This window comes from Hypanus sabinus, chromosome 7 (genome assembly GCF_030144855.1).
Source record: "Hypanus sabinus isolate sHypSab1 chromosome 7, sHypSab1.hap1, whole genome shotgun sequence".
Taxonomy (NCBI): Eukaryota; Metazoa; Chordata; class Chondrichthyes; order Myliobatiformes; family Dasyatidae; genus Hypanus; species Hypanus sabinus.
Window position 1 is genome coordinate 31,512,050 of NC_082712.1, and position 23,417 is coordinate 31,535,466.

General features: G+C 40.1%; 1 protein-coding gene across 5 annotated transcripts in view; it reads left to right on the plus strand.

Annotated features, from left to right (window-relative positions):
• Window positions 1–23,417, plus strand: part of snx25 (sorting nexin 25) — a 302,483-nt gene that overhangs the window by 173,930 nt on the left and 105,136 nt on the right. For all 5 annotated transcript variants that reach the window (XM_059974381.1, XM_059974379.1, XM_059974382.1 and 2 more), the window contains exon 8: window positions 18,251–18,435. In XM_059974381.1, the coding sequence (XP_059830364.1) occupies window positions 18,251–18,435 (185 nt within the window). The remainder of the gene's footprint in view (window positions 1–18,250; window positions 18,436–23,417) is intronic.

Below are 23,417 nucleotides of genomic sequence, written 5' to 3' on the forward strand. Positions count from 1 at the left end.
CTTAGAAAGCATCAAAAAGTCAATGGGCTGTTGGACCAATTAGAGAGAAGCTATGATACAAAGGCAGTAAGAGAGTGCAGTATATAAGCAAAGGATCGTGTAAAGGTGTGAAATGAGGGATCTCGTATACAGTACTTGTGTGTTATCTATCCATCCAAGACTTTTGCACAGTACTGTAGTAACTTTATGTATTGCATTGTACTGCCACTGTGGGAAAAAACAAATTTCATAACTTACTGAGTGATGGAGAAACCTGATTCTGATATGGGTCTGTATTGTGGATTCAGAGAGGGAAGGGGGTAGAGAGAGGAATCATGGTTAGGAAAAGGGGAAAGGATAGGGGAAGGAGCAAGAAGCACCAGAGAGACATTCTGAAATGATCAATAAACCAATTGTTTGGAATCAAATGACCTTGTCTGGTGTCCTGGAACTGCATGTGTCTCCACTGGTGCCAAAACCCATCATGGCTCTCCTTTTCTGCCACCTGTTCCCCACCCCTCTCGTGGCACTCCACCCTCATTATTCCCAACATCCTTTGCTCCCACCAGATTTACAAATGTTTGTACAAACTCTCTGCTCCGTGTTGATAAGTACAGTACTGTGCTGGAATCCTAGGCACCCTAACTATATATATGTGGCTAAGACTTCAGCACAGTACTCTATATTTAACAGTTTAGGCCTGCTAATGGTGAGAGAGAAATCTTAACCAATATCACATTTAGCTGAATTAGGGTAGTAATCCAAATTACCGGTAGGCTTTTGTGGAATATTTGCAGTCGGCCTACAGGGATGATTCAAGCTTCCATGTTGCCTGCCACTTTCTCCACCCCACTCCCATCTGACCTGTATGTGTGTGTGGTTTCCTGCGCTGTAGTTACCATGGCCAGTATAAGCTTAGTGAATAGCACCTTAGCTTCCATCTGTGCACATTGCAGACTTCCAAACCCAATACTGAACTCTAACTTTTTGTTACATGCTTTCTCTACTTTTATCAGAACTGGCCAATTTCACTGTAAATTATTTTTCTCATTAGCATAGCCGAAATGCAGTCATTGAGCCCCGGTGTTCATACCTTTTCACATTCCTTTGTATTTGCCCACATCTCATAGGCTTTATAGATTTCCTGTCTCTGATTGCCCTACTATCCATCAGATGGACAATCAACACAATTTATCCCCACAACAATCCTCGTCTCACTCTATTCACTATCCATCTATCCTCACCTTCTCTACAACTTAAAACTAACTTTTCTTTGTAACCTGGTTCTATATTGTCAATGGAAAAGTAAATAAAGAGTGAGATTTTCTGCCTCTCTTTCTACAGAAGCTGCCTGAGCAGTTGAGTTTTCCAATATTTCTGGTTCCTCTTTTTGCATTCCTTACTGAATTATGGAGTGTGCTAAATTCTGTCAGTTGGAAACTAAAATTGATAGCCCATGTTGGAATTGATGACTAGGTCTGTGCAGACTGTCTGTAACTTATGGCTAGAAGCATTTACTTTTGAAGCTTTTCCTGCTATTTCTAATTTAAAGCATGATTACCTCACAGTAACATTTGTTATGTCATGATGTGACAGTGTTTATGAAGAGCACATTTATTTCAAAGGCTCATTTATTATCAAAGTATACAACTTGAAATTCTTCTTCTCTGGGTATGATGTTTGTTGTGTGAAGTTACCTTTCTTTGCTAGTAATTAGATATTTTAAAGAGCTTTTATATTCAATGCTATGGATAGAGGCCAATGGATGGACTGTATCCTGAACTACAGTACATTATTGCCCAATAAAACAAGTTTGTGAAACAAGAAAGGGCTGGAATGACCATTTAAGTTTTGAAAATCCTCTTCACCTTTCAGTAATAGTTCATCTTCTACCTTGCCTTTTTTTTTCTGCATGCAACGCATTCACATTATTTTGATATATGATTTGATTTAAGCCTGAGACCAAATGAATCAGACCTGTAATAAATAGAAAAATAATTGTATTTTCCAGATCATTTCCTCACATATAGTCATGCTTAGAACTGTATTTCTCATTTGTCAGTTCATTTTGCTGATACTTTAAGATCTAAGGGTGTTGTAAATTTAAGACTACCTGCAGATTTAATCTTTTGTCCTTTGGCTGTTGCCTGAAATCCATCAAAGTTATAATCAGAAAATCAGACTTGGGAGATAAAGTGATTCTAGTCTGGCATGTTGCCACTTCTAATACGTATCCAGGTGCCTGTGTTTTTGGGAGTAATGACTGATTTAATTTCAATAATTACTTCTCTGCTTAGATGACCACATGGAAAGAGAAAATAGGAGCATCTATCCCCAACCTATCTCATCAATCTCACATGTTCCAATGCAATCTTCTAAACTCTGAAAATGTCCATTCAGCTCAGTCTGGACCTTTCTACCATTCCAGTGATTCATGTGATAAGTATTTGCTGCCCTTCCTCTGTAGCAGGTGTACCCTTTCTTGGGTAAGGATACCAAAGCAGCACACAATATTCCTGGTCTAGTCTCACCGAGGGCCGGTATAATCACAGTAAAGTAGACTAAGTCCTTTACTCAAGACCTCTTGCAATAAAGCAACAAAGCAAGGTGCCAGAGGACAGACAGCATCCGTGGAGGGCAGTTGAATTTTTGGGTTGAAATTCTTATCTGGGCTGTTGTCCATTTCCCTCGATAGATGCTGTCTGATGTACTGAGTACCTCCAGAAGCTTGTGTTGTTGTTGCAGATTCCAGCATCTGTGGTCTCTTACGTTTGCAAGCTCTCTTGCAATAAAGACCAGCATACTATTTGCCACTTTACCATCTTGCTGTATCTCCATGCTTGTGTTCATTGACTAGTCTGCAAGGGCATTCAGGACCCTTTGTACTTCATCAGGACTGGAAAGAAAGCAGGCATGAGCCAGAATAAAAGGTACGGGGAAGGAGTATTTGTTAGCTGGTGATAGGTGAATCCAGGTGAGTGGGGAAAGTGGGGAATGATGTAAAATGCTGGGAGGTGATAGGTGGAAAAAGCAAAGGGCTGAAGAAGGAGGAATCTGATAGGAGAGAACAGGAGACCATGAAATAAAAGGAAGGTAGTAAGAACCAGATGGAGGAAGATGAAGGTAATGAGCAGGCTGTGAGGGCTGGGGAGGAGAAAGAGAAAAGGGGTAAAGGTGCCACAAGGTTGAGGGAAAACAAGAGGTACAGGGAGAAATAAGTGTAAGATACAGGAGCACAAGTGGGCCACTCGGCCCATCGAGTCCTCTGCCATTCAATCATGGTCTGACCCAATTCTTCCAGTCATCCCCACTCCCCTGCTTTCATCCCATACCCTTTGATGCCCTTGCTAATCAAGAACCTATCTATCTCTGCCTTATATACAGCTAATAACTTGGCCTCCACAGCTGCTCGTGGCAACAAATTCCACAGATTTGCCACCCTCCTTCTAAAGTAATTTCTCAGCATCTCAGTTCTAATAAAGGGGGGTATTTACCAGATGTTACATAGATTTAACATCTAATATTACTTCAGTTACTTTATTACAATGTAGTGATTGCATCAAATCTCCTCCAACCATATAGCCACCATGAGTATTTACACTGTCTCTTGCGCATTCTTTCCATTATGACTCTTGATAATGGTCGTATTCCTCCTTATTTAGTCCTTTATGGTCCTATGTATTAATTATTTTCTACCTGCACTGTTGCATCACCAATAAAACAATAATAGATTTTGATTAATCTCTGCATAATACCAAGAGATGCACAAAAGCTGAATTTCGCTTTGTATCTCTTTAAAAAAAAAATTATAACAAAGTTTGAAGTAAATTTATTATTAAAGTACACATATGTTATGAGATACTACCTTGAAATACTTTTTTGCAGGCATTTACAGGGAAAATATAATATAATCTACAAAAGCATATGTATATGCAAACAATGACAAACATCAATGTGTAAATTCTATGTGTATATAACTTTCTTTTTAAAAATGGTTTATGGAGAAAAGTAAATTCTAAATGGGTTTCTAAATATTTGTCACTCCAACTCTTGTTCTTTTTGCGTCTCTTCTTCCCCCCCCCCCCCACATCCCACCCCACCCAAAATTGTAAAAGTTGCTATTGATCAGTTGACAAGATGGATAAAGAGCAGCCCTATGGAATTTAAATCTGAATGAAAATGAAGTAATATATTTTAGGAGGAATGATGACTACGTTACACCCAGTGAATGGATGGATCTTAGGAACTACTGAGAAACAGAAGTACCTAGGTGTACATGTCCAAGGATTACTGAAGGCAGCAGATAGATAAGATGGTTAAGATGCTTGCCTTCATAAACCAGGCCACAGAATTCAAAAGAAGGTGGGTTATGGTACTGAGGGTTTGATCACAGCTGGAGTCTTGGTGTAGTTTTGTGTACCACATTGTAGGAAGGATGTAATTGTACTGGAAGGGGTGCAGAGAAGATTCACCAGGTTATTGCTTGGGCTGGAGCACTTCAACAATGAAGTGTTGGATATGCTATTCTTTGTTCAGTAGCAAAAAAAGCTGAAGTATTTAAAAGGTTGAGGGGCATACTTATGGTAGGTAGTGAGAAATGTGTCTCATTAGCAGAGATGTCTTAAGGCCAGAGGGCTAATAAAAATTGTAGGAGATTTAGAAGGGGTTTCAGTGAGAACTTTTTCACCCAGAAAGCAGTTAAAATCTAGAACACACTGCCCAAGGGCTTGGCAGAAGCAGGTACTCTAATATTTAAGAAATATTTGGGTGAGCACTTGAAGGGCCATGGCACTGAGGGGCACAGGCCGAGTGCTGGAAACTGGGATCAGTATACACTCAGTAGTCACTTTAGGTACGGAGTGTACCTATTAAAGTGGCACAGGGGTGGAATCTGGTGTATCTTCTGTAGCCCATCCACTTCAAAGTTTGATGTGTTGTGCATTCAGCGATGTTCTTCTACACGTCACTGTTATAACGTGGTTATTTGAGTTGCCTGGCCATTACTCCCTGACTTTTCTCTCACTAACAAGGCATTTTTGTCCGCAGGACTGCCACTCACTGGATTTTTATTTTTGTTTTTCACACCATTTTATAAACTCTTTCCCACCTAGCTGGGTTCATCTATCACCTTCTAGCTTGTCATTCTTCCCCTCCCCTCACCTTTTTATTTTCGAGCCTTCCCTCTTTCTTTCCAGTTCTCATGAAGAGACTTGGCCCCAAATGCCAACTGATTACCTATTTTCATAGGTGTTGCCTGATCTGCTGAGTTCCGCCAACATTTTGTGTGTAACTCCAGAGCTAGGTAGGGTTCCCAACTATTTTATGCCATAGACCCCTACCGTTAACTGAAGGGTCAGTGGACCCCTACTCTAAAGACTTGTATGAAAATCCCAGGAGATCAGCAGTTTCACAGATAATCAAACCAACTCATTTGGCACCAACAATCATTCCATGGTCAAAGTCACTTCTCCCACATTCCATGGTCAGAGTCACATTTCTTCCAAATTCTGATGTTTGGTTTGAACAACAACGGAACCTCTTGACCATGTCTGCATGTTTTTATGCATTGAGTTACTGTGATATGATTGGCTGATTAGTTATTTGCATTAACGAGCAGGTGTACTTAATTAAGTGACCAATGAGTGTAGAGTGTTAACAACCAGCATTAACGCAGTGGGCTGAAGAAGCTGTTTTTGCACTGTAACTTTAGGGGGTGTAAATGTAGCCAGCTTCTGGCATGCAGCAGTCAAGACTTTCACGACAGCTGAAGTCTGACATTCAAAGCTAAATGACTGTGTTGTAGCTCCTATAGATCTCTGCAAAGCTCAACCGATACAGGTGGTGTCACAGTATGGGAAAATATCACAGTTACACTATGTGGCTGGTTATTTTAAGTGGGAAATAAAACATATTTTTCAATAAAGATCATGTAACCCAAACCACTCCAATATATGGAGGTCCCAGGACTCTTTCATGGCCTCAATTTCAACATGCTCATTGTTCTGATTATGCACTTGCTTATCCCTCTCTTCCAATTCATCTTTGACCAACAGGAATCTCCCTTCCTCTCTCCTGGTCACCATAAACCTTGGACATTTTGCTAACTGCCTTATCCATTCATTGAGAGTACATTTTGAAGTTGCCTTAAACAAGAGTCTTAGGTTTTACGATAGGTGTGTGTATCAAATTTAAAAAGAGGTGTACATCTTTTGAACATAGAATCATGACTCAGTGCGCATATTTCCAAGATGGCGGCGTGACGCAGTTTGCAGCGGCCACTCCGGAGGTGATTATCTGTTATTTGTAAAGTGGGATGCTGTGCGTGATCATAATCAATTGAAAACGGATGTGGAAGCACAGAGGAACATCGGGAAATCTCCAAGAAGACCTTCTTTGTTGCTGCTGCTGCTGTGAGGTCTGGGACTCTGCTGGGAAGAACAGGCCCCCAGTCCTTGGGTTCGCATTGCCGATGGCCGTTGGCGGGGCTGTCTTAATACGCTCTGCAGAGGATGGTACTCGGAGAAGCTATGCCGGAGGGGATGGTCGTCGGCTCGGAGGTTCAACGGACTTGGAGTCCGCTGTGGTCAGGTTAATTTTCGGTGTGTGCTGCGTCTACGAGGCTGAGTCGGGCAGCACCGTGGAAGTCCATAGCAGGGGTATTCCCTTCTGCCGCCGGCGTGGGATAGCGAGTCTGTCAGGACCCTGGGGACTTGTGGAAACTGTGTGGTGATTTCTTTTGAACATAGTCCTTTAACATCTTTGGACTATTTTTACTGTGCCCGTGGTCTTTTTTTTTATCAATTATGCTATTGTTTGCACTGTTATAACTATGTTATAACTATGTTATATGTTATAACTATGTGGTTTTGTGCAGGTCTTGTAGCTTTAGTTTTTGGTCTTGTTTGGTGGATTTGGTGTTCCTTTCCGGGGAACGCGCTAAGACGGTAGTGTGATATTAAAACGCACTCAACGGACTCTGGATTGGGGATTGCCAAACGTTATGTGGATTTTCTGGTGTAGTCTGTTTTGTCATATGCTTTTGTAATATCATTCTGAGGAACGTCTCATTTTTTAACTGCATTGCATTTCTGGTTTCTAAATGACAATAAACTGAATCTGAATATTATGAAAAAAAGGAATGTAACTTTATTGATTAATTTATAATTGGGATCACAATGATGAAAGCAAGCAAAACTTATAATGAGCAATCAAAATGTAACATGTATGGAGATGGATGATAACTGAATTTTCTTTTGTATTTTATTCTATACACTGTCATTTAAAATTTATTTTTAACCTGACTAGGTAGAATATGTCAACCTTTTTAATCACACTTTTCATTATGACTAAGAAAGTGGTTTGTATTGAATTTGAGATTGAGAAATGCAAGCAAAGATGTGAAAACATCAAGCCTTTCTATAATATTTTCCATCAGCTTTCTGTTACTATTTGTGGTGGCTTTCTGAAGTATGTTATTTACAGCTTTTATTTAACTGAATCATTTGTGCCGTGATTGCAGACTTGTATAATATGGGATGTCTATCCCTCCGCTGTCTTGAAAAATCCAGAGATGTTATAAACAAGAGTGCACAAATAGCTTGCTTCGTGTGATTGAATATTAATGCTGTAAATTGATGCAAATAGCATTGAATCATTGCCATGGTAGCATTATTCTGCTAATATAGAGGTGAGTCTAGATTATTGCAGAATTGGGTATATTGGGCAAGAAAAGCACACCAATTAATTTCACTGTTACATTTAGAAGTGTTTTACCGTTGTGATCTCATTATACAGGATAAGCCAAGTTCTGAATTGTTGTTCCTAAAGACATTTCTTTGGTTATTTCATTATGTGCATGGATTTCCATGTAATTTATTTATCTGTTTCATGCTTATGAACCATATTTTTCATAAATATGATATATTCCTCATATTTGCTATTCCTGTCACTGTAACTATCCTGGGTTTTGACTCTTATATTGTGTTTTTTTTCCTCTGTTGGGTGCTGCAGATGCGTCTTCCAACAAGACGCTGCACTTTCTGCCAAAGCTGGCATTTTGACAATACGGCATTGGCATGAGCCTGTTCTCCTATCAAAAACTGGGCAGGCACTTGGTCCTGCTTTTTCTGTATTTTGCCGGAGTTTCTAGCATCTGTGATCTCTAAAATTGCCCATGGAATGTAGCCACAAAGGTCCTGTACCCTCTTACACATCGAGATGTTTAACCCATATGCATGGCATGTCTCCAATATTAGTACTTGTGAAGGTCTTAGATGCAACTCTTGCAGTCCAACAGGCACCTAATTTGACACATTAATGCTATTCCTTAAGGAGTAGCCCTCATGGCAAACATTGGATAGGCAGTGAAATTTAAGAGGAAGTTAGATATGGGGGTATGGAGAGAAAGCAGGTACAGGGTTCTGAGTTGGATGATCAGCCATGATCATACTGAATGACAGTGCAGGCTCGAACGGCTGAATGGCCTACTCCTGCACCTATTTTCTATGTTTCTCTGAAATGTGGGTTCTGTAGCCTCCTATTGCAACAATTGCAAAATATGATATTCTGAATTTCATATCAGACAAAAGCTTTGTTCTCTGAGGTGGACATATAATCCATTTTGAAAAAGGGCAAAGTATTTTCCTTGGTATTGTTTTAAATATTTATTCCTCATCCAACATTTCAAAAATAAATATTTCTACTCTTTCAGCACCTTGCTCTACCAAGCTGACTGCCCTATTTCTGACAAACAGAATAATGATTCTGCTTCAGAAATAGTTAATTGGCTGAAGGCATTTTGAAATGTCCTGGGACTGTGAAAGATGCAAGACTTGTTTCCACTGCTCATTTGAGCTAGTAGGGTAGATGCCTGTTGCAAATCGATGGAACCTTGTGGTCTCTGTCCATTAATAAATCCACATTTACTGATCTATCTGCAGCTGTATTCCTTCCAAACATTGTAGCTTTCCTTAGGCCAAAAGCTCGCTTAATTCTCCACTCAATTCTATATTAAATTTTTCCCATCTTCTCACTTCTTTTGTTGTAGGATTGGGATGAGGAAATAATTACGTTTCAACACTGCCAAATGGTGTGTTCAATTTGTTCCACAATCTTTCTGTTTTGAAACCTAACTTTTCACCTTTTGCTTGGGCCTGGACCCAAATAATGAAGTATTTTAGAATGTTTCTGTTGAAGTTCCAAGTCCTGTGGCTGGTGCACTATCATATCAGCTGCTGTTGTCTGGCATCATCCTTCATTACTGGAGGAAGTCATTTTATATCAGCTTCTCCACAGTGCAGCACATTTCTGTTTTCTAACTTGAAGTGACAGCTTGCTTACTGATGCACCATTTTCTGTGTCACACACTGCAATTCAAAGTATGCTAATTCAGTTGAAAATTGAGCACTTGGATATCTCCATTTATTGAATTTTTCCTCATTCTAATATAATGATTGTTCTTTTTAATGTAGTCTGGACAGCTGATATAAGTGGGCAGTGTTAAAATATGCTGTTTACCAAACAATTTTATATCATTTTCTTTGACTCAAATTAAAGTGCCAAGCAAGTATACTGAAAGCAGATTAATTATATATATTTTCCAGAAAACCAGAGTGTATGATATTTATATGGAAGCACAGCATATTTGCATTGAATTTTACAGCAGAGAAACAAACTGTTTGGCCCCACAATGGGTCCATAAGCAATGTTTATTATCTTTTCTATTTTAACTTTACTATTTCAACATGTCTTTCATGCACAGTATATTTCTTAATTTCCATATATTTGCAAAAATGATAATTGCCCCAGCAGGGGCAGTTATTTTCTCTAGCATCATCCTTGTATTAGCACTTCTTTCAGCACACCTTTGTTAATATAGAATTTTGGGATTGCAATAATGCATTTGACCTAACCAAGGAGATATATAATTGTACCATTGGAGACCATTTTAATTTTCTACAATTGCCTCATTATCAGTCAATGGAAAAACCTGTTAAGGCTGGAAGCCCTGTATTGTAAATGTTCCTAGTGTGATCTATTGTTAAAGGAAGAATTTGTTTCTCTGTTTTTTGATCAATAAAGGAGACAACTTGCTGTATATTAAATGCTTCCCGAAAGTCTTCTGGATTGCACATATTAGTTAAAACTATTGGCGATTGTGGTTGTTATGATAGTAATTCATTGTGATGGCCTTTAGGTCTCTTAGTTGCTCCAAATCAGCAAGTTGGGATAGAGATGTAGAAACAGAAAATAGGACAGAATTTTTCCACCATTCAGTATGATTATTGCTGATCACACAAATACAGCGCACTGTTTCTGCTTTCTCCATGTAGCCCATTACACATCAGCCCTTAAAACAATATCTAATTCATCAAGAATATACAGTTTATGATTTGGCTCAAACTGCTCTCCGATTTAGAAAATTACAGGGAATCATCAGCCTGGCATTGTTTTTTCTGATTTCAGTCTTCAATAGCTTACTCCCTCTCCTTAGATGATGACATGTATTCCTGGGTTCCCAACATACATCCTGCTTCTGATCTGTCCAATTCTGTTACAATTTTGTTGCTTTCCATCACATTCTACTAAATACTAATAAATATAAATCAGATTGATGGAATGTCTCTTCATATGTCTGTCCTGCTGAATCATCACTGCACTGCATACCCTCTGGATTAAGAATTTCTTTCCTCAGACAAGGACACTGAAGCTGCACACAATATTCAAGATGTGGCTTTATCAATGTCCTACGTAGCTCTAGCCAGATGCTCTGCTCTCCTCTTATCAAGCCATTCAACCTACCCCTTGCCTTAATAGTCTATTAGACCTGCATGCTAAGTGCCATTGACAAGTACACAAGAACGTCCATGTCTTATTCACCTCCCTAATTTCTTATCCGTTAACTTAACTTCTCTGTCCATGGGGGTTCTGCTCATAGTGCTTGGCTATGCAAGAATAAGTATGCAAATAGAGATAAACCCTTATCACTGTCTGACCAATCAGTGGACCTCAGTTCTTTCTCAAATCGTAGATGTTCAGTTTGTGATAATTCCTTCATCTGGAAAGGCAAAATATTCAGGGATTAATAAACTCTTCTAGACTAGGAATAAAGGGAGCTTTTTCTGATTGGCTGCTGGTGACTTGGTATTCTAGAGGAGTCATTGTTGGGACTGCTATTTTTGTTTAACGCAGTATGTCAGTAATTTGGAAGACTGAATTGATGGCTTTGTGACAAACTTGCGGTTGATGCGAAGATAGGTGGAGGGGCAGGTAGTGCTGAGGAAGCAAGGAGGCTTAGTAGGATTTACAGAGATTAGGAGAATAGGCAAACAAGTGGCAGATGGAATACGGTGTCAGGAAGTGTATGGTAATACACTTTGGTTGAAGTAATAAAAATGTAGACTATTTTCTAAACGGAGAAAATTTGAAAATCTGAGGCACAAAAGGACTTGAGAGCTCTTGTGCAGGAGTTCTAAAGGTTAATTTGCAAATTCAGTCAGTGGTGAGGAAGGCAAATGCAATGTTAGCATTCATTTTGAGAGGACTAGTATATAAAAGCAACGATGTAATGCTGAGGCTTTCTATGGCACCGGTGAGTCTGACTTGAAGTATTGTGAGCAACATTGGGCTCCTTATCTAGGCAAGGGTGTACTTACATTAGGGAGGGTTCAAAGGAGGGCCATGAAAGTGATTCTGGGAATGAAAAGCTGGGCCAGTACTTTGTAAAATTTAGAAGAATGAGGGGAGGATCTCATCGAAACCTATCAAATTTTGAAAGGCCTAGATAGAATAGATGTCGACAGGATGTTTCCTATACTGGTGGTGTCCACACTAGGCTGCATAAATCTGTAACCGAAGCTTTTTTCCTTCATTTTGACCCTCAGTCCACACTGAAACGGTGTTTTCCTCCCCCGAAAACTGAGCTTTTCTAAAACGCCCTCCAGAGTGTGTAACTTTGAAAATGTCGTTTGGGCAAGAGTAATGTGGACGGGGTAACCAGTGATTTCTAGAAACGCTGTCATGACGTGCCGGAACAGATGGCGGCATTTCATTGTTTTCCTGAATGCAACCCCTCTCACAACCTGAACAGACGGCAAAGAGATTGAAGCCAAAAGAGTTAGAAATGTACCCACCAAATACTTTGATCCATACTTACTGAATAAATAAGTATACTCACTTTGCCCTGTTTTCTGTCCTTGTTTGTATGAAGATGGTTTACCTATTTATGCAAGTACTTCTCTGACAATAGATGTGTACAGCCTAATGTAACATTGCATGGACATACAAGATAACACTGATGCAGACATGTTTTATACATTTAACAAGGTGCTTTATTTTTCAATGTTTGTCATCAGCTGGTCATACTGTCCGTGAACTCCCTGTTGGTTGCCTCCATGCACTCCAGTATTTGTTTTTTTTTTAGTTTTAAGTCCTCCTGCGCGAGAGCCAACAGCTGTCTGTCATTTGGCAATTTCCTGCACAAACGCGCATTTTCACTGCGAGATTCGACACTAAGCATGTCGCTTGTTTTCTGTAGATGTGTCTTGCACATGCCCAGTAGGAGATTTGCCCAAATACCCGTTTTAATGTGGACGGAGGTATTTTCAAAAACACTTGATGTGGACGCCTATCGTTTTTACGTGAACCTGCGTTTTCAAAATCATCTGGTCTAGTGTGGATGTAGGCTAAGACCAGAGGGCATGGCCTCAGATTAGAGAGACATCCATTTAGAAGAATGAGGAGGAATTTTTCACCAGAGGGTAGTGAATCTGTGGAACTCATTGCCACAGGTGGCTGTAGAGACCAGATTATTGGTAGTATTTAAGGTGGAGTTTGATGGATTCTTGATAAATTGGGGAGTGAAAGGTTACAGTGAGAAGGGGGTTGAGAGGGAAATGGTGGAGCAGACAATATTTTGCCAATATACTGAGATCTGCTCCAGAGCCTCTCCTAATTGCAATTGTAGAAGCAGCGACAATGTATGGTTCTTTTGAGGGGATCAAATGACTGGTGCCCCTCAGAACATAGTAATTTAATTTTATGCCATTTCCGTAGCTCTGTGTTCTGGAGGCTAGTAATTCTTTGAATTTTTGTACAACTATAAAGATTTTGTTTAGATTTACAGAATTTCAACTCTTACCATTACAATCATTTAATCTACAGATCTGCTGGAGCACCTTGGTTGCAAATCACAATGGTGAATCAGTTCTCTGTGGCTTTAAACAAATGACACATTGGACATTTTATAAATTACCTTTTTATAGACATCAGAAGACACTTGGCCATATTTTTGTAGTATTTTTGCAGTATTTTTGAATTACAGCCATTTTATCTATGTTAGAAAACAAAAGGAAGTGAAGCAGCTGATGGACTGGTGTGAGAACAGCCTAAGCCCGAACTTGGAGAACATTAGAAAGATTTTGAGAAAAATGGGCCATTTGGCCCAACAAAGCTTGCCGAATTCCTGTTCATAGTGGTGTTAAAATAACCATTGAGTTCAGATTTGAAAGTCTCTAAGGTACTGCTCTGAACTACACAACTAGGTAGTGCATTCCATTTGTCCACAACTTGCTGTGTAAAGAAATGCTTTCTGATGTTCGTCTGAAATTTCTCTTTAATCAGTCTTCACCTATGATCTTGTGTTCTTGTCAATGGATTCATTTTGAAGTAGTAGCTGGCATCAGCCTACTAATACTCTTAATGATTTTGAACATTTCTATCATGTCTCCTCTCATTGTACATCTACTTAGGCTAAAAAGATTTAATTCTTTCAGTCCTTCTTCATAGCTCACATCCTGCAGACCTGGGATGAGTCTCGTCTCCCTTCTCTGAACTCTCTTACAAGAACATAAATATGAGAGCAGGAGTAGGCCATTTGGCCCGTCGAGCCTGCTCCACCATTCAATAAGATCATGGCTGGACTCCTCTCCATCTGCCTGCCTTTTCCCCAAAACCCTTAATTCCCCTACTATGCAAAAATCTATCCAACCTTGTCTTAAATATATTTATTAAAGTGGCATCCACTGCTTCATTAGACAGAAAATTCCATGGATTCACCACTCTCTGGGAAAAGCAGTTCCTCCTCATCTCCATCTGAAATCTATTCCCCTGAATCTTGAGACTATGTCCCCTAGTTCTAGTCTCGCCTACCAATGGAAACAACTTTCCTGCCTCTATCTCACCCATCTCTTTCATAATTTTATATGTTTCAATAAGATCTCTCTCATTCTTCTGAATTCCATTGAGTACAGTCCCAGATGACTCAATCTCTCCCCACAGTCTAAGCCCCTCATCTCTGGAATCAAACTGGTGAACATCCTCTACACTGCCTCCAAAGCCAGTATATCCTTACCCAAGTAAGCAGACCAGAACTGCACACAGTACTCCAGGTGTGGCCTCTCTCTACAGACTCTCCATATCTTCTGCACAATTTGCTTTCCCACTCAAGTTTAGCATCATCAGCAAACTTGGATACACTAGACTCGGTCCCCTCTTCCAGATTGTTAATGTACAGGTGTCCCCCCGCTTTACAAATGTTTGCTTTACGCCACTTCACTTTTACAAAAGACCTACATGAGTAACCTGTTTTCACATTACAAAGAGGATTTTCGCTTTTATGAAAATTTTTCCCATATAAATTAATTGTTCTTTGCTTTATGCCATTTCTGCTTAAGTAAGGTTTCATAGGAATGCTCTACCTTTGTAAAGGGGAGGACACCTATATATCGTGAACTGTTGCGGGTCCAGCACCGACCCCTGCAATACACTTTTCACTGCCAACCAGAATAAGACCCATGTATCCCAACTTTCTCCTTTCTGTTAGTTTACCAATTCTCTATCCATGCTAATACATCACCCCCAATTCTATGCATTCTTATCTTATGAATAAGTCTTTTATGTGACACCTTATCGAATGCCCTCTGGATATCCAAGTAAATAATGTCCATCTGTTCCCCTCTACCCACTACACTCATTATATTCTCAAAGAACTCCAGTAAGTTTGTCAAACAGGACCTGCCTTTGCTGAATCCATGTTGTATCTGCCTGAAAGATCCATTTCTTTCCAGATGCCTTGGTATTTCTTCTTTAGTGATAGCTTCAAGCATTTTCCTAGCTACAGATGTTAAACTAACTGGCCTATAGTTGCCTGCCTTTTGCCTACATCCTTTTTTGAACAGTGGTGTGACATTTGCCATCTTCCAATCTGCCCAGAGTCCAGAGAATTTTGGTAAATTATAACCAAAACCTCTTCTGCCATTTCTTTCAGTACCCTGGGATGCATTCCATCAGGACCAGAGAACTTACCAATATCTTCAGGCCCACAAGTTTGGTCAGCGCTACCTCTTCAGTGATAGCTATTGTATTGAGGTCCTTGCCTCCCATCGCATCCATAACATCTTTCTTTGGCATGTTAGATGTGTCCTCCACTGTGAAGACCGACACAAAATGGTTATTCAAAGCCTTTGCCATTTCTTCATTACCCAATATCAATTCCCCCTTCTCGTCTTCCAAGGGACCTTTTCCACTTTAAATAATTATAAAAACTTTTACTTATCAGTTTTTATATTTTGTGCTAGTTTATTTTCATAATTTAGCTTCCCTTTCTTTATTGTTCACTTAGTGGTACTTAGTTGCTTTTTAAAATTTTCCCGATCTCACTACTCTTGGCGACTTTATATGCATGAGCTTTTAATTTGACGCCTTCTTTTCTTTCCTTAGTTATCCAAGGCTGACTCTCCCCACCCTTACTGTCCTTGCTCTTAACTGGAATACTTTTGTTGAGCACTGTGAAAAATCTCTTTGAAAGTCTTACACTGTTCCTCAACTGTCACACCATGTAACCTGTGTTCCGAGTCTTTGCTGGCCAAAACCTCCCTCATCCCATTGTAGTCTCATTGTTTAGGCATAATACACTGGTTTTCAGTCAAACTGTTATGGAGACCAAAATTGTCCACAGTACTCAAGGTGTGGCCTCACAAGCATATTATACAGCTTGCATTCGTCAACTGTGGGAGTGAGTTCAAGAGCTGTGAGGTAATGGTCGCCTCACTACAAGAATGATGTGGAAACCATAGAAAGGGTGCAGAGGAGGTTTACAAGGATGATGCTTGGATTGGAGAGCATGCCTTATGAGAATAAGTTGAGTGAACTTGGCCTTTTCTCCTTGGAGCGACGGAGGTTGAGAGGTGACCTGATGGAGGTGTATAAGATGGTGAAGGGGATTGATTGCGTGGATAGCCAGAAGCTTTTTTCCAGGGGTGAAATGGCTAACATGAGGGGGCGGGGTTTAAAGGTGTTTGGAAATAGGTACTGACGGGACCTCAGGGGTAAGTTTTTCACACAGGGTGGTGGGTGTGTGGAATGCACTGATGGCAGCGGTAGTGGAAGTGGATACAATAGCGTCTTTTAAGAGCCTCTTAGATGGGTACATGGAGCTTAGAAGAATAGAGGGCTATGCACTAGGGAAATGCCAGGCAGTTTCTAGAGTAGGTTACATGGTCGGCACAACATAATGAGCCAAACAGCCTGTAATGTGCTGTAGATTTCTATGTTCTGTGTTCTTAAGAAGAACGTCTCTAGACTTAAACTCCGCTGAGTGCACTATATAGCCAACATTCTATTAGCCTTCCAAATCACTTCTGTGCATTGTCTGAATGTTGATAGTGATGTGTCTGCCAGGATGCCCAAATCATTCTACCAGGACACCTAGACCAAGGAAATGATTGTGGACTTTCCTAAGGTGCAGATGAACCATCCCCCTCTGAGCATACATTGCTCCTCCATAGAGAGAGTTAATTACACCAGCTACCTGGGAGTTCACATCATGGACCTCCCTGAATAAGAAGGCATAACAGTGCCTCCACTTCCTGAGGAGACTGAGGCAAGTGAGGTTCCCCCCCCGCCCCCAACTGAACTTTACAGGAGCACCATTGATAGTGTCCTGACAAGTTGCATCCCCAGCTGGTATGGGAGCAGCTGAGCATTGGACCAAAAGGCCCTACAAAGGACTGTTGGAATGGCCGAGAGTATCATAGGAGTCTCTGTACCAACCATCAGGGACATTTAACAGGAGTGATGCATATGCAGAGCACTTACTATTATTAAGGATCCCACCCATCCATCCAGCATCCTCTTTGACATTCTACCATCAGGCAGGAGGCTCCAACAAGAACGGTCATGATGGGGCACAGCTTCTTCCCTTAGGGCATTTGGTTTCTGAATTACCTGGCGCATTGTATTTGAAATGTCACCTGATCATTTGTACTATACCCTACGATATTCAGTTTATGCACTTTGTTTATTGTGTAATTCATCTGTAGATTTAATTCTTGCTTTCCTATGTTATTCTGTGTTACATGTGTGTTATACTACAGCGCTTTACACCCTGCATTGTCTCGTTTGACGGTATACATGTACATAGTTAAATGACAATAAACAACTTGAAATGACAACATGATAATTGGACAACCTGTTCGTTCAATGTTACCATAGAATTTAGATTCGATTAATAAAATAATGAACAACTACAATTTCACTCTTTGTTTAAATTACTGTTCTATGCCATGTGACTGCTACTCTTCGTCCTTCAAAACTAGCATAAGCATGAATAATGTGACTGTCATTGCCAAGGCAACAAGCAGATGTTGAAAAAACAAGTCTGTGTTATACTAGTGTTTGAAGTACATTTGGAAATGCTGGGCAAGGGCGAGTGTTCTTTGTTCTTTGGTTATATTCCAAGAGTGAAAGGCACAAGGCTGAGGTTGACATTGAAGGGAGATGAATCAAGAAAAGTTTTCATCTTTTGTCACTGCAGTAAAATGATAACAGACTGTAGGGGTGATTCATTAATTGTTCACTCACTGCAGCTTGCCCCTCTGGTGCAGGTGTGTGGTAGAATCTGGGGATGGTTGATGACAATGTAGGAATGATAATAATTAAGGTTATTGTAGAATCAATATAAATATGTAATTGTGAGCAACACACACAAAATGCTGGAGGAACTCAGCAGGTAAGGCAGCATCTATGGAGGGGAATGAGCAGTTGAAATTTTGGCCCAAGACTCCTCATCAGGATTGTGTAGTTGACTGTCAATCCATGCCATATCTCTCCATGACCATATGCTTTGTACTTGATTTGTAGCAGGAAAAGGATATGGAAGCTTTTGCTGTTCATTGTTTCAAAAAGTCTTGTTTAAACTGATTGTGATGAGTGATATTTTTTTCATATGGATCACCCCCGTCACCATATTCCTCCTTTTCAATGTCCAACATAGATAGCAAAGGGAAAGAATCTGCTGCCATGAAGGCAGATCTGCTGCGTGCTCGCAATATGAAAAGGTACATCAACCAGCTCACCGTTGCCAAGAAGCAGTGTGAGAAACGGTTAAAGCTCCTCGGGGGTCCAGTGTATGGTCAGCAAGAGGATGGTGATGAGACTGATGCACCTCCAAATCAAAAGGTAAAGTTTTGATATAATAACTTTAGTGTTGATGATGCAGTGAAGTAGGGTGAAAAGAAGTAGCTAGAGCAAACTAAATGCAAAGGTTGGATCATTGAGACGTTCCAGTGTTTTGAGTCGTGTTCAGTTGTTGAAACTGAACTGAGCCTTAAAATGCAATGAAATGCAGAGAATGGGGTTTTTTGACTGTTTTGAAAGGCTGAATGCAGCAGTTTATTCTGCTGGTGTTCGATGTGTTCATTTTTTCTGTTGATGAAAATATTGTTAGTAATTATCCATTCTTTACACAAGCGAAGGCAAAGCTCAACCACTCATCTGTAATGGATATTAAATTTATTTTGTGACATAGTTTAGTGATGAGACTGCTGTTGGAATACAACACTGAGTTCAGTTTGTCGTGGCGTAAAACTATCGATGGCCTTTAATTTTCTGGCTTAACATGAAGTGCACACCTACATGTTAAGTCTCCAATTATCTTTATCAAATCTTCAAGTGGTAGTTTCTTTATTAAAGCTGCTTCACCTGGTCAGTGATGCCTTGTGCACTATCATCTGTGCATTGTAAGACATTGGAGTGTTGAGATATAGTTATATATATTCTCATGAGCTTCCTGTGAACCCTCTTCAGTGCTGGCTCAGAGGAAGTTTATGAGAATGATCCCAGAAATCACAATCTAGGTCTGTACTCAGTGGAGTTTAGACAAATGAGCGGGCATCTCATTGAAACCTATTGAATATTGACAGGTCTAGATAGTAGGTTTGGAGAGGATGTTTCCTATAGTGGAAGAGGCTAGGATTAGAGGGTACTGCCTGAGAAAAGGAGAGCATCCCTTTAGAACAGAGGTGAGGAGGCAGTTCTTTAGCCAAAGGTTGATAAATCTGTGAAATTCATTGCAGTAGAAGATTGTGGAGGCCAGGTCTTTGGGTGTACTTAAAACAGAGGTTGACAGGTTCTTGATTAGTAATGGCATCAAAGATTACAGGGAGAAGGCAGGAGAATGGGGTTGAGAGGGAAAAATAAATCAGCTGTGATGGAATGGCAGAGCAGACTCGATGGGCTTAATGGCCTAATTCTGCTCCTACGTTTTGGTCTTATGGTCTAAATTACGTCATATTGTGGGTTTAAACAACTCTAATTACTGAACAGCTGAAGAAGATTTTGACCAACCCATTTCCATGAGTTTACCAGGTGTCAAAGCTGAACTGTATCTGGCATTCAAAAACATTCAGCATAAAAACACCATGTAAAACTTTGCTCAATATGAAATATTAAAAAAATTGAAAACACTTCAAAATACTCAATGCAAAAAAAGTGAACTCAATTAATACCAAATAAAATGTAAATTTCCTAATACTTAGCCATCTTTCCTAGAATTTTCTCTATTAAGGTAATGAAATTGTGGAGTATTAATTAAACAGGGTGAGAGAGCAAATTCCTGAGGGAACGATAGGAAATTGGTTCTTCAACACTGGACTCCATGTGGAATTCAATACTGGGGCAGAGTTGGGAAATTATTAGTGAGCACTTCACAGGAAGTTTATGGCTTGTATATTTGAGGCCACTTGTATGCAGATCTTTTAGAAGAAACATGAACTGGTAGCTCCCCGTAAAATGGCCACTGCCCAAATCATCTTACACAGGTAGCAACACTAAGTTTCCTTCTACTCTATGATAACTTTGTTCCAATATCCCCAGGTAAGTCAATGACATTCTTGCTGAAATATGTTTTTCAGATTTTTATATCGGTATTGGATACCTTTTAGCATGAAATTATATAAATATGTATTTAGCATTTTACATGTATTGAGATATTAAGTTATACCCCAAAAAGTAGTATTTCACATTATTTTCTTCCTTTTATTATCTGTCACAGAGATAATTTCTGAGGTGCCACCTTTTCATCTGAAAAGTCTATGATTCATTTGATTTTCAGCAAAATACAGATATTTCCATGTGAACCCATAGACGTTGCTCATAAATATCAAGATAACCTAATTGACTGTTGCCCTCACATAATTTAGAAATGGTATCACTGACTTACCCGAGGATATTCAAACAAAGATATCATATAGTAGAAGGGATCTTAGTGAAGCTACCTGTGTAAGATGATTTGAGCAGTAGCCAGTTTGGGTGTAACAACCTATTCCATGTTCCTTCTAAAAAAGTTTTGTTGTCACAGTGAGGCTGCATTCCATTGTAACATCTGAGAAGAATGAAGCAGAGCGTATATTGATAGTGCTTCATTGACTTGAAAGTCTTAACCCTCTGAGTAAATTCCAGAATGTTCTTATTTCAGATTTCTAGCATCTACAGTGTTCTGCATTTTATGTGTACCATTGTACGGTGCGGCATTGCCACCTTGACAAATAGTGTAGGTTCAGATCAAGTCCATCTGGTATGAGGGGCCGTACTCTTTCAGATGTATTAAAATAGATCACCTGACATATCAGTCACAATACTTGAGCTGACAAGAAATAACACCAAGAATTAATGCCTTATGAATAGAATAAGCAGTAAGCCATGAAGCAGCTATATAACCTTGCTACCAATAGATCAGATCAAGGCTCTGCGTCTAGTTGTGAATAGCAATGGACAACTGATAAAAAGCGATCGGGAGAAACACCACCTTCTTTAAGTCCAATCACAAACAAAAGAAAATCTGCAGATGCTGGAAATCCGAGCAATATACGCAAAATGCTGGAGGAGCTCAGCAGGCCAGGTAACATATATGGAAAAGAGTATAGTCAACGTTTTGGACTGAGAACCTTCATTTGGACTGGAGGGGGAGAAAGAATGAAGAGTCAGAATTAGAAGTGGGGAAGGAGAAATGCAAGGTGAAACTGGGAAGGGGAGGTGTGAAGTAGAGAGCTGGGAAGTTGATTGGTGAAAGAGATATAGGACTGTCTCCCTTCTCCAGCATTCATCTCTTTCACCAATCAACTTTCCATCTCTTTACTTCACCCCACCTCAATACCGGCTTCACCCAGTGTTCCTTCTCCTCCCACCCCACCTTCTAACTGACTCCTCATCCTTTTTATCTCCAGTCCAGATGGAGAGTCTCAGCCCGAAATGTTGACTGTACTCTTTTCCATAGATGCTGCCTGGCCTGCTGAGTTCCTCCAGCCTTTCTGTGTGCTGCAAATATACAGACTGAGTTGAATTGACTTTATTTCTTACATCCTTCACATACATGGGGAGTTAAAATCTTTACGTTATGTTTCCATCTCAATGTGCAATCATAGTAATTTATAGTAAATAGAACAGTCCATGTAATATAGAGTACACTCAAATCAGTGTGAGTTCATCAGTCTGATGGCCTGGTGGAAGAAGCTGTCCCGGAGCCTGTTGGTCCTGGCTTTTATGCTGTGGTACCGCTTTACTTTACTTCCAGGATGGTAGCAGCTGGAATAGATTGTGGTTGGGATGGCTTGGGTCCCCAATGATCCTATGGGCCCTTTTTACACACTTGTCCTTGTAAATGTCCTGAATCATGGGAAGTTCACATCTGCAGATGTGCTGGGCTGTCCACACCACTGTGATTAAGGGTGGTACAGTTCCCACACCAGGCAGTGATGCAGCCAGTCAGGATGCTTTCAATTGTGCCCCTGTAGAAAGTTCTTAGGATGTTGGAGCCCGTACCAAACTTCCTCAACCGTCTGAGGTGAAAGAGGCACTTTTGTGCCTTTTTCACCACACAGCTGGTATGGACAGACCACGTGAGGTCCTCGGTGATGTGGATGCCAAGGAACTTGAAGCTGTTTACCCTCTCAATACTAGATCCATTGATGACAATAGGGGTTAGCCCGTCTCCATTCGTCCTGTAATCCACAACCAGTTCCTTTCTTTTTGCGACATTGAGGGAGAGGTTGTTTTCTTGACACCACTGTGTCAGAGAGATGACTTCTTCCGTGTAGGCCACCTCATTATTGTTTGAGATAAGACCAATCAACGTGGTGTCTGAATGCAAATTATATCTTGGCCTTTATTACAAAAGAAGAAACTTCTGCTTCTTGCCTGGAATTTCTTGTCTCCTTCCTAAGAAAGTATACAATATATTTGCGAGAGGGAGAAGCAGATTCACCATTTTGATTCCTTGGGTGCTGGAATTGTCATATGAACAAATATTGGGTTGACTAGGCATATATTTACTAGGTTGCAGAAGAATGAAAGAAGATGTCTTCTGAAACTATATGAATGTTCTCTGGAGTTATTTGGGCTGGACGTGAGGATGTATAAGGGATGTTTTCCTGAGCTGCGGAATGTCTGTACCTGGGGTCACAATCTCAAATTACAGTGTAAGGTATTTAAGATTGAAACAAGGAGAAGGTTCTTAACAGACGCAATTGATGAACCTGTGGATTCTCTGTCGCAGAAGGCCAAATGTACTTAAGGAGAAGACAGCAAATTTCTAGACATAAAGGCGTTAAGTGGTATGGAGGGATGGCAGGGTCATCGGCATCAATAATATTAAAAATACTAAATAACTGGGCCCAAAACACGTATAACACTCTTACAACTCACTCGTTCTTTTTATTTTACTTGTGCACAGAGAACAGCATGGACCCCTATCACCTACATTTTTCTTAAGCCAGGTCGGAACATTTTTTTTTTACACACACTGAATTGGCTTATCAACTATGGATATTGTCCATTTGGTAAACTGTATATGTTTGAATTCCATACTTGCAAGATTAATCACCATTCACAACAGATGTGTTAAAAGTCTATTGAAATTCCAAGCTGTCAGCTGTTGAAATTTTGAAGTTAGTAAAGCAATTGTCCCTTAGTTGTTGGGTGCATTTCGCATCCTTCCATTATACCTATCTCATCTGTCTCAGGCCCCCTGTATTGTGTAAAGGGGCATTATGTTTTTAAAAGTTTCACTGTAGAGGCCTTGTTCTATAATTCGCTTACAACTACTGATGAGATCCAAAGCCAGGAGACAGGACAAAACAAGATCTTGAAGTACACCTTTATTCAGT